Genomic DNA, 17,519 nt, shown 5'->3' with positions numbered 1-17,519 from the left:
ACTCCTTGTAAGATATATACTATTGTACGATAGTAACAATACTCATAAACGAACAGCTGCTGATGTCACAAGAACTTAAATGAGTGATTATGTTCAGAAAATTCTGACTGCTAAGAATTGTCTTCTAATTCTTCAAAAAATCATGATCCATGCATGGCATGGACGATAATTCTTAGTTAACTAAAATAATCCATGAGTCGGCATACAGATTACTTCTTAATCTCTATATTTCTAGCATGTGAAAGATAAAAACCATAGTTTCAGGTTGATCAAACACTTCAAACAGGCCAGGTGCAGTGGCTCACGCCAGTAATCCCAGCACTTTAGGAGGTCAAAGCAGGTGGATTGCTTGAGGTCAGGAGTTCAAAACTAGCCTGGCCAACATGGCATAACCCTGTCTCTACTAAAAACACAAAAATCAGTTGGGTGTGGTGGTGGCACATGCCTGTAATCCCAGCTACTCGAGAGGCTGAGGTACAACAATCGTTGGAACCCGGGAGGTGGAGGTTGCAGTGAGCGGAGGTTGCAGTGAGCAGAGGTTGCAGTGAGCCGAGATTGCACCACTGCACTCCAACCTGGGCAACAGAGTGAGACTGTCTCAAAAACAAAACAAAACAAAACAAAAACAACAACAAAAAAATACTTCTAACAATAGAAAATAGAAAAACAGCAAAACTCCACGAATTTACTATCCAGATTTAATAACTATCAATATTTATTAGCATACAACATTATTTGAGATTTTTAAAGAAGCATTACAAATGTAAACATAGGCTTTTTCTAGTTCCTTGATTCTGCCTTCTCACAAGTCTCTATAATCTTCTATTTTATTCAAAACATTCCCAAATTTCCCACATCCCAGTTCTCACCCCTTTGTTTCACAAACCCATCTTTCTCTATTAGTTCATGACAAATTTCTTAAAAGAGTCTACACTTCCAATTTCCACTTCCCCTCCTCTTACTTATTCTCTAACCTACTAAAACCTAGTTTCTGTCCACTGGTCTCCTATTCAATTCCAAGCCCTCAGAAACCTAAGGCTACTTTTCAGACTCCACATTACTTAACCTGTTGGCAACATTTTTTTTTTTTTTTGAGACAGGGTCTCACTCTGTCACCCAGACTGGAGTGAAGTGGCTGCATCTTGGCTCACTGCAACCTCAGCCTCCTGGGTTCAAGCGATTCTCATGCCTCAGCCTCCCAAGCAGCTGGGACTACAGGCGTGTGCCACCATAACCACCTAGTTTTGTATTTTTAGTAGAGACAGGGTTTCTTCATGTTGGCCAGGCTGGTCTCGGACTCCTGGCCTCAAGCGATCCACCTGCTTTGGCCTCCCAAAGTACTGGGATTACAGATATGAGCCACTGCACCTGGCCACCAGTTGGCAATTTCTGAGTGAGGCTCACAGAGGTGGCTGTCACCCAGCCTGAAAGTCCTCAGAATTGCAAATTACCATATTTAAATAATGGAAATCTATTGCTGGGACTTCAGTCCCAGAATTCTGGGGCAAAAGGCATCTGCAGAACTTAGTGAGCCAGGACCCACCTAGAGGGAAGTAGAGTCAGAAGGAAGAAAATGTACTTTTAGGCTGGGTACAAGAAGCTCATGCCTGTAATTCCAGCACTTTGGGAAGCTTGAGGTGCAAGGACTGCTTCAGCACAGGAGTTTGAGACCAGCCTGGGCAATATAGTGAGAACTTGTCTCTACCAAAAAAAAAAAAAAAAAGTGCTTTCAACTACAATTTCAGCAAAGGGCAGAATTACTGACCAGAAACCATAGCTCTAAAAATTCTGGAAAATCCCAAAATCATGAAAAAAAGTATATGCTTTCTATTCTATTCTATTCACACAGACAAAAAGACTAAAGGAGCTACACCAAAATGTTAACGATGATTAAATCTCTGGATGTTAAGATTATGGATAGTTTTTATATTCTTCATTTTAATATTTATTTTCTACAATGAACATGCATTTTTTTAAGAAGGGGGTGTGTGTGTGTGTGTGTGTGTGTGTGTGTGTGTGTGTGTGTGTTTAAGCAAAAGGCCTGGCCTACATGCCTGTCTCTCAGTGTAACAAAAGGTGTTGCTAGGGAGATAAGAGCTCTACAAAATACTGCAGAAAACCTCCAGGGAACGAGTGGGTGTTGGCAGCTTTAAAGAGGAAAGAAAAGCAGGCTGGGTGCACAGGAAAGGAGAGCTCTCACACCAATCTGGCCTAATATAGCCCAAGAAGTGCCTGGTGTTTCCCCTGGGCCTTCCAGTCAACCACCAGGTCCTTTTTATTCTCCCTTTAATGTACCACAAAGGTCTCACCACTGCTCTGTATCTCACACTACTTTGACTCCACCAGGCACCCTGATGGTGTCTTCACTTCTGACTCACTGACTTTCAATTCCACCTCCACATGGCTACTAGTGTCAAAACTGAAAATATGGTGGGCACCTGAAAATATTTCAAGACTATTTAGAGTACAGTGTACTCTAAACCCTGAAATGTATACAATCCTCTGCTTACCTTTACTAGCTGGACTGCCCAGCCCAGACACCTGGCTCCAGTTAAACTCAATACCCATAGTTCCCTGCATATCCTATGCCCTGGCTTTGTGCCTCTGTGCACACTCTTCGCTCTGCCTAGAATATGCTTCCTCACCTTATCAACCTGGCAGACTCCTACTCATCCTTTGTGTCTAGCTCAAAGGAGATCAATAAAGCACTCCTAGTCAGCTGGCTGTTCCCTCTTCTGTAGGCCTAATTCATTTTCTACATAGTATTTTACAGCACTTCTTACCCTACTGGAATTATTGCTAAAATATCTGTCTACCCTACCAAACCATGAGATATTTAAGGCCTGAAACTACATATCCACATGCATCCAGAATAATTAATTAGACACAGCAGACATTCAATAAATATTTGATGAACTAACAAATGTGTTTATTTTTACTATGTATTTTTACAGATATCTCAGAAATAAATTTTAGGATCTAGAAACAGGTGCTAACTGATACTGGTGACCTCTGAATGAAACCAATTCAAAGTTCGAGACCTAACTGAAAAGAAAGTAATGATCAAGACAAATATATATTGGGCAAATGGTAAGATTTCTGTCATCTTAACAGCTAAGGACATCAGAACTGTATCAATTTCGAATTAGCAACCCTCTCAAATCATACTTAGAGGATTACATATTCAGGAAGGGTTTTTGTCTTTCCTTCCACAGTGGTGGTGGCAATGGAGATGGGGCACTGCCGAATGTCTGTTAAAATGCAAGGCTAATTACAACACGTATCTTTTCTTCACAATCAAATCAGCAAGAACGGCTGATAACCAAGGAACATGGAAAATTTAAGATCAATGGCAAGAAAAGAGAACCTGTACCTAATTCTCATTTCCATATATTTTGACTTTCAACGGTGCCTGCCTATTGCCTACCTGAGCTAAAGCAGGGATTGAATTTTGGCCAGTCTGAGTCTGCACATGAGCAGACTTGCTCTCTGTCAAAGAAGCTGTTATACTTCCATCATGCTGGGATTCAACTGTTTCCATGGTCATTTGTCTGAAAAGACAATAAAAAGGAAGACAAATTAAGGCCCTATCTTCAGTATTTGGAAATACAGGTTGAACATCCTTAATCCAAAAACCCAAAATCTGAAATGCTCCAAAATCTGAAACTTTCTGAGCATTTACATGATGCCACAAAAAGAAAATTCCACATGTGACCTCATGCTATGGCTCAAAACTTTGTATCCTGTACAAAATCATTAGAAATATTGTATAAAATTACTTTTAGACTATAAGGTGTATATGAAACATAAATGAATCTCGTGTCTAGACCTGGCTCTCATCCCCAAGGTAACTCATATGTATATGCAAATATTCTAAAATACAAAAAATTCCAAATTCTGAAACAATTCCGGTCCCAAGCATTTCAGATAAGGGATACTCAACCTGTACTGTTTTTACCCAGCTTTCTAATAACCATTTCTGACATCCAATTGTACTATCTGGTTTTTGTTTTCTTCAAGAAACAGGTTCAATAGTAGAGTCCTAAGTCTCTCAACTCATCTTTTCTGCTCACTGAATATGAACATTACCAACGGAGCACTGCAAAATGTCTCATGGAAACTACCTTATTTTAAAACTTATAAAGTCTTCCCGATCACTACTTTAACCCTGCTATTTAGCATGAATGACTGGAAAATTAGGTTTTCTATTTTACATGAAAAGTATAAATATTCTATGATTCTTAAGGCCTAACAAACCTGCTTTATATTATGAGGTAGTGTGAAGGAATTTCTCCATCGTCTAAATTAAATGTATAATAATATAAAAATGTGTCTTGCTTTGTTATGGCTAAGTCGTTTCTGATAAACAAGCCCCAATTATTGAAAAAAGAGGATCTAATTTTTCCAGGAAAAACTTCTGATGTGATTTGAAGTTTGTGTATGAATTCAGTTTAAGTTAATGATTTCTATATGGACTCTTTTTAGAAGGCAAACTATATTATAATAAGTTTTACCCTGTTAAAATATAAACAAAATAAACAAAATTAAAATTTAAAAACTTATAGAGGCCGGGCGCGGTGGCTCATGCCTGTAATCCCAGCACTTTGCTAAGCTGAGGCGGGCGGATCACGAGGTCAGGAGATCAAGACCATCCTGGCTAACACGGTGAAACCCCGTCTCTACTAAAAATACAAAAAATGAGCCGGGCACCGCCGTGGTAGGCGCCCCTACTCCCAGCTACTCGGGAGGCTGAGGCAGGAGAATGGCGTGAACCCGAGAGGCAGAGCTTGCAGTGAGCCGAGATCACGCCACTGGACTCCAGCCTGGGCGACAGAGCGAGACCCTGTCTCAAAAAAAAAAAAAAAAACTTATAGAAACTACTCCCTGATGTTACACATCTTTTCAGCTGTCAATAATACAATGTTTTTTTTCACCTTAGTCGAACTGTACATCCAAAAAGTATATAGTCCACTTAGATCTTTGAATTAAAACATCCAAGTTGTTCTTCCAGATTTAATTAGTTACCAGATCCTACAGATCCTTCATCTACTGTCTTTGACTCCATACTGCCTTTTGCATTCCAGTAGCCATTACCCGAATCCAATCCTTCCATGCTCAAACCTGTCTGCTATCGTCTATACTACACTTATTTTAATCCTTATAACTGACCAGGACAATTTAGAGCAATTATACCAAAATACAAACGTAGAGCCTACCATAGAAAAATGTCTTTCCCTTAATATTGCCTAATCCTTTATCTCTTTTCTTATAACTTCCCAGAGTGGCCTCTCCAATTCTAGTATAGGTCATCATCACACATAAAGTATTAATTCCTACTGTTCTACTTTCGGTTATGTGAGCAGTTTCCAAAGAAAATACCTCAGGACATTAGTTCTACAGGTCTAAAAAGGCATTATCTGGGGAAAAAGGGTAGGGAAAATGCTTTGTCAAAACGTTTTAAAGATTAAAAGGGTTTCTTTCCCACAGAACATCTCAAAAGCTTCAATCTGCTAGTGTATCTTGAGAAGGGTGAAGAGCACAGGTCCAACAGACAGCATTTTCTAAAAGTATCTGACTACCAAGCAAACCCTTTTCCCACGAAGCATACCCTAGCAGGAGTATTTTGGAAACCACCTGGGAAATGTTGTCTTGTGCTATTTTTTATACCTTTGAAAGGCAAAAGCTGTCTTAAGGTTCTGCAACAACTTGGGTCTCAATTCAAAAATTATATGCCGAAAGGCCTTCCCCAGTAAACTCTATTTCTTTCTAGAAACATTGATTTAGCATAGTCTACATGGCAGGCTCTGAAAATACAAAAGCAGATAAATCATGGCCCTTGCGCTGACAGAATCCATTAACTGCATGGTTGTTGGTTTCTCAAATTATGGTCCTTGGACAACTCGCATCAGAATTAACAAGAAGTATTTGTTGTAAAAAATGCAGAAGCTTAGGCTCAACCCCAAACCTAGTGAATCAAACTTTCTTGAGAATTTAACCTCTTATATGCAAACAATTCCAATACGTACTAAAATTTGAGAAACACAGTTTACTGGCAGGTCAGTAATTAAAGTAAATCACAAGTACAGTAATTTCTTTTCTTTTTTTTCCTTGAGGCAGAGTCTCGCTCTGTCAACCCAGGCTGGAGTGCAGAGGCATGATCTCGGCCCACTGCAACCTCTGCCTCCCAGGTTCCAGCAGTTCTCTGGCCTCAGCCTCCCATATAGCCATGCCCAGCTATTTTGTATTTTTAGAAGAGACGGGGTTTCGCCATGTTGGCCACGCTGGTCTTCAACTCCTGACCTCAGGTGATCTGCCTGCCTTGGCCTCCCGAAGTGCTGGGATTACTAGGCGTGAGCCATTGCAACTGGCCGTAATTTCTTGAATCATGTGATGTATGTGATCCATGAAATGCTCTGGAAAACATAAGAGACTGACTACGTCTGCCAGAGAATGTGGTCATATGAGTTGTATATTGAAGGCTGAGTAGGATTTCACCAGGTAGAAAGGACAGGTCGACTATGAGAGGGAGGAAAGTACAGAGGATATCTGGGAAACAGAATAGCTGACTGGAGTAGAAAATCTGGGTGAGAGAAAGGGGGATAATTAGACTTAGTGGGGAAGAGACAGAGAAGGACTGGTACAAATAGGGCTGGAAAGGCTGCATGGAATTAAATTAGGAATAATACCTTTATTTTTTTTTTTGAGACAGTGTCTCACTCTGTCACCCAGGCTAGAGTGCAGTGGCGCGATCTGGACTCACTGCAACCTCCACCTCCTGGGTTCAAGCGATTCTCCTGCCTCAGCCTCTCAAACATCTGGGATTACAGGCACACGCCACCACACCCAGCTAATTTTTTGTATTTTGAGTAGACACGGGGTTTAACCATGTTGGCCAGGCTGGTCTCCAATTCCTGGCCTCAAGTGATCAGCCCACTTCAGCCTCCCAAAGTGCTAAGATTACAGGCATGAGCCACCATGCCCAGTCTGTGAGTTACAACTCAGTACCTTTTATAATAACTATCGAGTCATCAAAAAAAGGCTAATTATGTTCAGTATACTTTAAGGACAGAGGGGTACACACTGTAGAATCCAAGAAATCTCCCATCAAAAAAAAAGTTTTAATGATTAAAAAGATAAACTATTCAGGCCTCCATTTTTGAGATATGATAAAAGACAAACAGATTTCAAAATGTTTTATACATGAAAATGTCTTGATACGTACCATCTCATGAAATCATCTTAACTGGTCCATTTTTTTCTGGGGGCATTTCCCAGAGAGTTCAGTCCTTTGCCCTTTTCCTTTTGTCAATACTACAGAATTTTCCAATAATATGAATACTATGGCTTCTTCAATCCTATATGCAGATGGCTTCCAAATCTGTATTTACACACACCTCCCTCCCACTGAGCATCTCAACCTGGGGTTTTCATGGACACCTGTCCCCTCCCTTTTATTTCTTCTTTTAGTCAAGAGTATCGTCATCCATTCAGGCTCCAAAGCTAGAATCGTGTGTCTATAATCAGTCAGAACCAGATCAACCACAAAAAGCAACCCCACAAAGCTAAACATCAGTCAGGATGCCATGAGGCCTTGAGCCTTAGGGAGAAAGGCAGAGATGGAAGGTCAGCAGCCATCCCAACTCCTCCTCCTTACCAGAATTTAGCACTGGGCACTGTCCACTGTAACCTCCCATCGCCACACTGGACAAAGCAGTTGAGCTGCTTTTCCACACAGTTGCTGCTATCCACTCTGAAGACAATATATCACAGAAAATGGGTCTTGCCCTAAGCCACAACTAAACTGCAATGCCCCCTGCACCCATGCCAGAATCACACTCAAATCACTAAGATATAAGCTCCTTTCATATTTCATCTTCACTCTCATAACTAGTGCTTCCTTTCCCTCCATAATACAACCCCTCACTCCTGTTCTCCTTCCAAACCCCAGCAATATGCTATCTGGAACTCCCAAAGCCTCTCAGCTGTCCTCTCAAGAGGGTACTGCACATCTTCCCACACCCAATCAAGGTCAGCATGTTGACTGGCCATCTGCTTTGTTCCCCACTGTTGCTTCCCACCTTTACCTCCTTTACTCCCTCGTAAAAACCCTTGTTCAACTGAGGCTCAAGGTCATCAGGTGTACCATCCTGAACCCATCCATAAGATAATCATCTACTCACCTCCAGGATGTAAACTGAAGACTCTGGCCCCTGATGTAGAAGTCTTCCTCTTCACCATTCTGTCTATGTTCAACACTCAAAAGAAGACCTATCCCTTACCCAGATGCCTCAGATCAATGACTTACTTTATGCCACTTCAGCCATCTACTGCAGTGGTTGGCCACACCCTGGACATTGCCAATGTGCAAACTGGTCCAGCTCTGAAAAAATTAATTCCAACATTCCACTTCGCCTACAACATCCTATCCTCCCATCTTATCGTCTCCCTTGACCACTCCCATCACACTTGTTATTCCAACACACTGAGATCTCCACACCACTTTCTCTCTGCCCATCCGCCTCCCCCTTTCTTCACTTCCCACCCTATTCAGCTAACATGGCTTCTCATTCTAATTACTGTTTCCCAGCCGGGCACGGTGGCTAACGTCTGTAATCCCAGCACTTTGGGAGGCCAAGGCGGGCAGATCACGAGGTCAAGAGTTCAAGACCAGCCTGGCCAACATGGTGAAACTCCGTCTCTACTAAAAATACAAAAATTAGCCAGGTGTGGTGGCGGGCGCCTGTAATCCCAGCTACTTGGGAGGTGGAGGCAGGAGAATTGCTTGAACCTGGGAGGTGGAGGCTGCAGTAAGCCAAGATTGTGCTGCTGCTGTATATTCTTAGTAAGTACCAATCTTGGATAAAACCAACTCTTCATCTCCTCTATGCCTGCACCAAGGCAGATGAACAATACTGAATGAAATTATAAGACAGAATAAGCTATTGAGGCCAAGCACAGGGGCTCACGCCTGTAATCCCAGCACTCTGGGGGACCAAGGCAGAAGGATCACACGAGCCTAGGAGTTCGAGACCAGACTGGGCAACATAGTGAGAGCCCGTATCCACATAAAAAACAAAGAAGTTGGCTGGGCGTAGTGGTGGGCACCTGTAGTCCCAGCTACTCAGGAGGGTGAGGTGGAAGGATCACTTGAGCTCAGGAGGTCAAGACTGCAGTGCGCCATAATCGTGCCACTGTACTCCAGCCTGGGCGACAGAGCAAGACCCCATCTCTAAAAAAATAAAATAAATATAGCTATTAAATTCTTGGTTTTCAACCTCAAATGGGCGGCTAACTGATGGGAGTTTGCCTACTTGGCTTACTATCCCATTCTCCACAACTGTTTCAAATGTTCTCCCTCTTCTCAATCCTTGCGTTTCTATACTGATTACATTCAATGAAAGCCCTTGCCTCCTGTCTCCAATGAGAATTCCATCAACTTCCCACAACCAAATCAACAAAGCTATTGACATCTACACTCACCATGTTCCCTTGCTTCCTGCCTCCTCCCCACTCTTAAAATACCTGTATCTGTTGTTTGGAGCCCATGCCCCAGGGGATTATACTATCAATTATTCTCTCCCCCTCTAACAGTTTTTTCCGGTAAAGACTTAAAACACATTCACGTCTCTCCCATCTCACAACTTACACTCATAGCCACAAATCCACTGGGTCAGAAATCTCTCGAGCTATTCCCTTAAACCTCTCTTCCCCTTCTCACTGCTGAACTACTTGAAAGAATTGCCAACACTACTACCTCCGTTACTTCACATCCCACATACTCCTAGACACCCCCAAGTTTAGAGAGGTTTCTGCCTGTAAAACGTCTCTAGAAATGGTAACTCATCTCTGTCACTAAATCCAATGTACATTTTAAATCCTACCTTTTGTTTGATCCCTCGGCAGCATTCAAACTGTTGACATCTTCCTTCTTGAACACTGTCTCAGTGTTCTGATACTACATTTTCCTCTTCTCATCTGATTCGCTGACAACCCTCCTCTGACAATTCCTTCCCTTCCTCAATGTTAACCTTCAACATTGCATGTCTTCAGGACTCTGCTTAGCTTTCTTGCCTCACTCTCAAATCTCTCCCTACTTCACATGGTCTGTTTCTCTGAATTCAAGTGCCAGATTTAAACCCATGACTCTAGGCGAGACGTCTCTTCTGAATTCCAAAATCCAATATGCAAATCCCCGTTTAACATCTCTAAACACACGTCCTGCAGGAACCTCAAAATCAGTGGGTCCAGAACTAAACTCCTCTTCTTCCACAAACTTTCTACCCTTCTGAGTTTCCTATCTCAGGAAATGGGACCCCACCATCCAACCAATTGTTCAAGCCAGAAACCCCTGAAACTCTCTGTCATTCCACACAGCATCATCACCAGGTATGATGATTCTACCTTCTAAATAACAATTAAGTCTCCTTCTCTACCTTTCCACAGCCACCACTCTACCTCCTGGCTCCAATCCATGCCAATAGTTATGTTTCTAAAACATGTATTTCTGCTTAAAACACTTCTTTGCTTAAAACTCTTCAGTAGCTTCCTATTGACTACAGGATAAAATCCAAACTTCTAATTCTCATAACTATAACCATCATTTATTGAGAGTTTATCATGTGGTAAGTGCCTGGTAGTTTTGATTAACAACTCTATAAGATCACTATCATCAGTTCTTCCAGCCTGGGCAACAGAGTGAGACTGTCTCAAAAAATAAAAAATAATTAGTTCTTCTTTTAGAAATAAGGAAAAAAGAGACTTAGGGAGGTTAAGAATTTGATCTTACCACAAAGGTATTAAGTGGCATAGCCAGGTTTTCAACCAAGGTCTTTTTCCAAAGTCCATATACTCCATTACTAAACCACACTGCCATTCGATCTCTTTCACAATGTGACCCATTTTAGTTCTACAGCCTTATCTCCAGTCCCTCTACTCTTTCCAACACACTGCATGCCAGCCTCCTAATCAGACATTTTTTCAAGTACATTATCTTACTCTCCCAGTTTTAATCTTTTACATCTAATCTCCCCTCTTCCTGAAATGCCCTTTACCTTTCTTTGTCCAACTGGCAAATTCTCACTAGTCTGTCGAGGCCTGGTTCGAGGACACCAACTTTCAAAGGCCTATTCTAATAGCCCTGGGCAGAATTAGTTATTCTCTTTTGAGCTCCCAAAGCATTTTACAAGTCTGTTATAACACTTGTGTAGCATATAATACATGTATTCACTCAAGAGCGTGAGCAACTCAGGGACAGGGAATCCCATCTTATAGATTTCCATGCATTCCCAGTGCCTAGTACAGTATATGCTAAATAAACCAATTAATCAATTATCCTGGAAGACTGTGCAACTGTCAGGTGTTATTATAATAATAAAAATAATGTTCAGAGAGATTAAAGGACTTTTACAGGGAACATAATAGTTAGCATGATGAGGGATGAAAAAGAGGTGTTGTGACTGTGACTCCAGGGTTCCTTCCACAGTCAGTGCCCTGTGAATTACAGTTTGGACAACATTTTACGATGATGATGTGTTTTGGAGTATGCTGCAATTGTTGTCGCAATCTCACTCAGATATGCTTTCTCTTTCATACCAAATGTATGGACTGTAATTTTATTCCATTTGTATTCTGCCAGAGTACCTAGCACGGTGTTCAGTTCATGCCATTTAGTAAAAGTTTGATACTAAAATTATTTTTTTGAAGGTAAAAATCATCTACAAAAAAGGTCAATACTAGCAATTTAAAATAGATATGCTATTTCAAGCCAGTTTATTCTGCAGATTTATATCCAAATCTGCAGATTTATTCTGCAGATTTATGCCCTCCAGTACAACCTCCTAAACCCACTAAAACCCAATTCCTATACAGGACTCAGTGCAGAAGATTTAACTAACATTTCAGTGCTCAACATGGGTCAAGCACTGTACCAGGCATTTTTCAGGCACTATCTCAGCAGAAATGCAGGACCCCAAACTCAGCTGTAAATGATGTACATACAACATTAACATCTACAAATCAGCCACAGCTGCTCCAGATAGAATTTATAGAGTCCATTATAATCTTACATTATTCACTATATAATTTATAGCTAAATAAAATTGAAGAGATGTCTCATAGAATATATTTCCCCAAATCTCACTTTCTATATTAAACATAGTTGTGATAATATTAAATAAACATAGTTGTACTAAAACTAACAGTCTTCAATTAACTATGTAGTATTTTAATCTTAAACAATAATCCTTTTTAGAGAGAGAAGAACCAACGGGCAATTATGAATTACAAAATAATTAAAAATAAAAACATGTAAGGATAAAACAATAAAAACTAAAACAAAACAATAAAAACTAAAACAAACAAAAAAGTTCACTAAGCACTATAAATTAACAACAAGCAAAATACTGGCAAATATTTGGTTCCACAGTTCTAAAAAACAGGTAAAAATTTGCTAAAATGGTGGCTGGGCATGGTGGCTCATGCCTGTAATCCTAGCACTTTGGGAGGGCTAGGCAGGTGGATCACCCGAGGTCAGGAGTTTGAGACCAGCTTGGTCAATATGGTGAAACTCCCTCTACTAATAATACAAAAATTAGCTGGGTGTGGTGGCACGCGCCTATAATCCCAGCTACTCCAGGACTGAGGCACAAGAATCACTTGAACCTGGGAGACAGAGGTTGCAGTGAGCCAAGATTGTGCCACTGCAATCCAGCCTGGGCAACAGAGTGAAACTGTGTCTCGAAAAAAAAAAAAAAAAATTGCTAAAATGGAGATATTTAAATTTACAAACAACTAATAATAGCAGGAACATTATTTTCTTTTGAAGTTAAATATTTCTTCTGAAATCTCCTTTATATTATTTAGCAAACCTTGATAGAAAAGCAAAAATTATCCCAACCTGTTTTGAATATATTGGGATCCAAATTAATAAAACATTAATATATCTATTTAAAAAAAATAGGACCCTCCATTAAAACAATTTTTTTTTCTAAGAGACAGGATCTTGCTATGTTACCCAGGCTGGTCTTCTCTTTTCTCTTTTTTTTTTTTCCCCTAGGCTGGCCTTTAACACCTGGCCTCAAGCAATTCTCCTACCTTGGCCTCCCAAAGTGCTGGGATTACAGGTTAAGCCACTGCACCCGGCCTAAAAAAATTTTTTTTTAATAAAAAATTGTTTTAATATAAAATAAAAAAAATTAGCCGGGTATGGTGGCACCCTGTAATCCCAGCTACTCAAGTGGCTGAGGCAGGAGAATCCCTTGAACCTGGGAGGCAGAGGTTGCAGTGAGCCAAGATCGTGCCATTGCACTCCAGCCTGGGTAACAGAGTGAGACTCTGTCTCCAAAAAAAAAAAAAAAAAATTCTAAAATTTTAGTTGTATCCAATTTTCAAAGACAAATTACATTGCAGAGGAAGTGCATTACCCTTGAAAAAATTTTTTATCTCTTCTAGAAATAGAATCCAATTGGAAAAGGAAGTTATTAAAGTTGTTTCTATTCTTTTAAATAACTTTACAAAAAGTGGAAAATCAGTTTTCTCTCTAGGGCTATATCCAACTAATGAAACAGAATGTCTCTGAAAGTAATCAAAAGAAAACTTGAAAAATTCTATTTGGATATTTGTAAAACATTGGTAGAGACTTTCTTCTGTTTTAAAAGGTTAAGTACAAGTATGGCCAAAAGGCCAGGAGGAAGAATAAAACCCTGGGGATTCTTCGAATTCTACAATTCCACTTGACTATCGACATCCTCATATTGGTCTACTTCCTAAATGAAAAGATTAGTACTTAGCATAAGTCAACTGACATACTGACACATCTCCTATAGCGCCTAGCATGGTACACAGTAGATGGTGCCTTAAGTGAATGGCTGAATAATTTGAGTATATATTATAATACAATATATATACATACATATATGTATGTGTACATCTATATATCAATTTATTCATCATGAACTTTAAGCTAAGTAGAATTTTCAAAAGAACAGAAAAACGTACATCTACCTACCTCAGATTTGTCTTAATATATTTTTTCCTTGCACATTTGCTCATTGTTAAGACATTTGTAATCAATGCTTTCCTCTTTTCCCGTTTTCTTTATTTATCCTGCAGTAAAATTACAATGTTGAATTGGGAGATCGTAACATTTCACTTCAAAAAACTCTCAAATTAAATTTTATTTAAATTAAAAACTCTCAACACGAGGCCAGGAAGAATATTCTAATTTCTATAAAACTAAAAATACAAAATAACCCCCCCAAGCCCAAAAAAAAAAAAAAAAAAAAAGACTAGAAAGCTAAAAACAGCCCTGGACGGTTTTTTTGTCAATCTTACTTCTACTGTATTTTTCTTATCTTCCTAGGGAAAAAAATTGACAAAACTTAAATGATACACTATTTTTCTGATTATTTTCTACTGAAAAGAAAGCAGTGCTATCTAAATCATCTAATACACACTAAGTATAGCTCATAGGTATGAGCTCTATTTTTAAGAAGTAATGATCATTTAATAAACTTAATGAATTTATTATTTCCTTATATTTCACTCCAATGCAACAAAATTTTCATTTACCTTAAATTCCAACTTGGGTTTTCGTCACAAAATTAAACTCCAAACAAAATAAGTTTATTCAAAACGTCCTTCTGATAGCCTTCAATCCATTAAAAAACCTAGTTTAGACACTGTAGCAATCAAACTCCCTTTATTTTTTTACTAATATCTTTAAAAATATATATTTGACATGTGGAATGAAGTAAAACTAGCAAAGACAAAGACAAAAGAACATTTGAGCCAGACATGGTGGCTCACACCTGTAATCCCAGCACTGTGGGAGGCTGAGGCAGCAGGTTTGCTTGAACCCAGGAGTTTGAGACAAGCCTTGGCAACATAGTGAGACCTTGTCTCTACAAGAAAACTGACCAGGTATGGTGGCACAGGCCTGGACTCCCAGCTACTCAGGAGGCTGAGGTGGGAGAATCACTTGAGCACGGACAGTTGAGGCTGCAATGGGCCATATTCGCACCTCTGTATTCCAGCCTAGGTGACAGAGCAAGACCATTCACAGACCTAAACTCTTTTGAGACAGAGTCTCAAAAAAAAAAAAAAAAAAAAAAAAAAAAAATCTGAGAGTCCTTAATTTCTTTTAGAGCTGGAGAAAACAATCGTGCTCATCCCTAAGTAACCTCTAGACCCCTCTGCCAGCAACAGCAGTGCTTAGACAGACACACTGCTTTCAGAGTTCCCTCCTAAGGGTTCCTCTAAATGATGTCATACAATCCTGGTCAAATTTGGAACTGTAGGCAGCAGGCAGGTTTATCAAACCTCACTAAGGGCACTAAGGTGATGGTTACTACTGCTACCATGTGCCCCCAGCATAGGGACAAGACACAGTAGGGCATTTGAACAGGCTTCTCACAACAGGAACAAAAAGCAGAACTGATGCCATTCTGAGATTAAACCTTATTCTGTTATACTACACTATCATTTTACATAGGAACATCTTATGCTCCTTAAAAACCATATAACCCATTAGATGCCACCCCCTCATACTAGACACTGGGGCACTGCAGGAGACACCTCTCCAGGAGCCTGCAATCTAAAGGGGGGGCAGATGTGTCAATAAAATAATAATAGCACTAGAACAATAATGATAATCACAGCACTATATCATAGAAACAAATGCCAATGTCTGTACTTCACTTGGAAATATTTTATTTGCTGAATAAGTAAAACATTCTTGTGGTTCAAAACTTTAAAACTAGAAAAAGGTATTCAGAGAAGTCCAGGAACAGCCTCCTGCTTCCTCTTCCTAGAGGTAACCAGCACTGAAGAAAACACCAGCTTCCGGCCATGGGAGCCACGGGATATCAAAGAGAAAAACTAGCCTCATACCCGAATAATGACAAGATAAACTTGACCCTGACTCAGGATGATCAGAGACTTACTTCATTCCAACTATTCTCCACAAGGTCACCAATGAATGCTTGCCTGCTTGCCAAATCTAAAAGGATGCTTTCTAGTCCCCATCTTCCTCTATACCCCTACAGCATTTCCCCCTCTATTTGAAACTGTACTCTTTGAATTCTTTATGACATTACTTTCATGCTTTTCTTCCAAATTATCTAGCCTTTTGTTCTATCTTCTTTGGCTCATTTTTTTTTAATGTCTCTCTTTTTAATTTTTTTTTTCCAGAAATAGGTATCACTATGTTGCCCAGGCTGGTCTCAAACTCCTAGCTTCAAGCAATCCTCCCACCATAGCCTCCCAAAGTGTTGGGATTACAGGCATAAGCCACTGTACTCAGCTCTCCAGTTACAATTTCTAAGCAGATCTCCTTATACCTAAATGCCCAAAGGATACTGATATATCCTGTATACTACCAATCTACCAATTTTCTTTTTTTGGGGGGAGGAGGGCATTCTGGCAAAAACCGGAGAGCCTGCTAGACAAATTCTAAGAGCTGTAACACTTATATACTACCAATTTTCTACAGGAATAATTTTCTACAGGAATAAAACACTTCTAATAAATTAAAACATTTATATACTACCAATTTTCGACGGGAATAATTTAAAAGTCCCATCTGCCAAGGGACTCTTAAAGCTTTAGCTTTTAGAGCAGAAAGGCATATTTTAGATCAATTTGTTATAGGCAAGTAATAACTTATAAGAAGAAATGAGACCCAAAATTATTTTGCCTGGTTATGGATTTCTCTGCCATATTTTGAAGGCCATCTAATACACTGATAAAAACTTTATTAGGTATGATTACAAAAACAACAGTTGGCATTCACCTTACTTTCACCAGTATGTTGCTCTAGTCACCCTGTGGTGCAACAGCTTCAATTAATTTGTTTCCTTTTTTTTTTTTTTTTGAGACTGAGTCTTGCTCTGTCACCCAGGCTGGAGTGCAGTGGCATCATCTCAGCTCACTGCAAAATCCACGTCCCAGGTTCAAGCAGTTCTCATGCCTCAGCCTCCCAAGTAGCTGGGATTACAGGCACATGCCACCATGCTCGGCTAATTTTTGTATTTTTAGTAGAGATGGTGTTTCACCATTTTGGCCAGGCTGGTCTCGAACCCTTGACTTCAAATGATCCGCCTGCCTCGGCCCCCCAAAGTGCTGGGATTACAGGCTTGAGCCATCGTGCCAGGCTCAATTTCATTGCTGTCAGTATCCTTCAATATATAGCTTTCTATACAAATGATATTTAAAATATGTTGATTATGCTATAAAGGACATTTTGGGAACAAATGGTGAAATCTGAATATGGGATTATATATTACAGAGAGGGTAATAAAGCAAATGTTGGAAAATGCTCATATAATATAAGCAAACAAATACAATATGCTGATAGAGAAAAGATACTATTAAATTAACACTTAAAAATGTTGAGGCCAGGCGTGGTGGCTCACCCCTGTAATCCCAGCACTTTGGAAGGCTGGGGTGGGCAGATCGCCTGAGGTCAAGAGTTCAAGACCAGCCTGGCCAACATGGCGAAACCTTGTCTCTACTAAAAATAC

At 39.9% G+C, this 17,519-nt stretch overlaps 1 protein-coding gene and 1 non-coding gene across 17 annotated transcripts in view; both read right to left on the bottom strand.

Moving 5' to 3' along the window:
- The window catches only part of CREM (cAMP responsive element modulator), a 91,647-nt gene that overhangs the window by 66,380 nt on the left and 7,748 nt on the right, over positions 1-17,519 (bottom strand). For 12 of the 16 annotated variants that reach the window (XM_055275137.2, XM_055275129.2, XM_055275128.2 and 9 more), the window contains exons 2-3: positions 14,006-14,103; positions 3,428-3,551 (exon numbers count right to left, since the gene is read on the bottom strand). The exons of 2 other annotated variants lie outside the window; for them this stretch is intronic. In XM_055275137.2, the coding sequence (XP_055131112.1) occupies positions 3,428-3,551; positions 14,006-14,049 (168 nt within the window). In that variant the 5' untranslated portion in view covers positions 14,050-14,103. Of the gene's footprint in view, positions 1-3,427; positions 3,552-14,005; positions 14,104-17,519 lie in introns of those variants that run through there. 2 more of the 16 variants (XM_063638026.1, XM_055275148.2) reach the window with 2 other exon arrangements.
- On the bottom strand, positions 16,408-16,467 carry LOC129481432 (U7 small nuclear RNA). The gene has a single exon (XR_008657425.1). It is a non-coding gene; the product is annotated as a U7 small nuclear RNA (small nuclear RNA).

This window comes from Symphalangus syndactylus, chromosome 4 (assembly GCF_028878055.3).
Source record: "Symphalangus syndactylus isolate Jambi chromosome 4, NHGRI_mSymSyn1-v2.1_pri, whole genome shotgun sequence".
NCBI lineage: Eukaryota > Metazoa > Chordata > Mammalia > Primates > Hylobatidae > Symphalangus > Symphalangus syndactylus.
The sequence above is the reverse complement of the archived record's forward strand: the minus strand, read 5'-3'. Positions and strand labels throughout refer to the sequence as shown.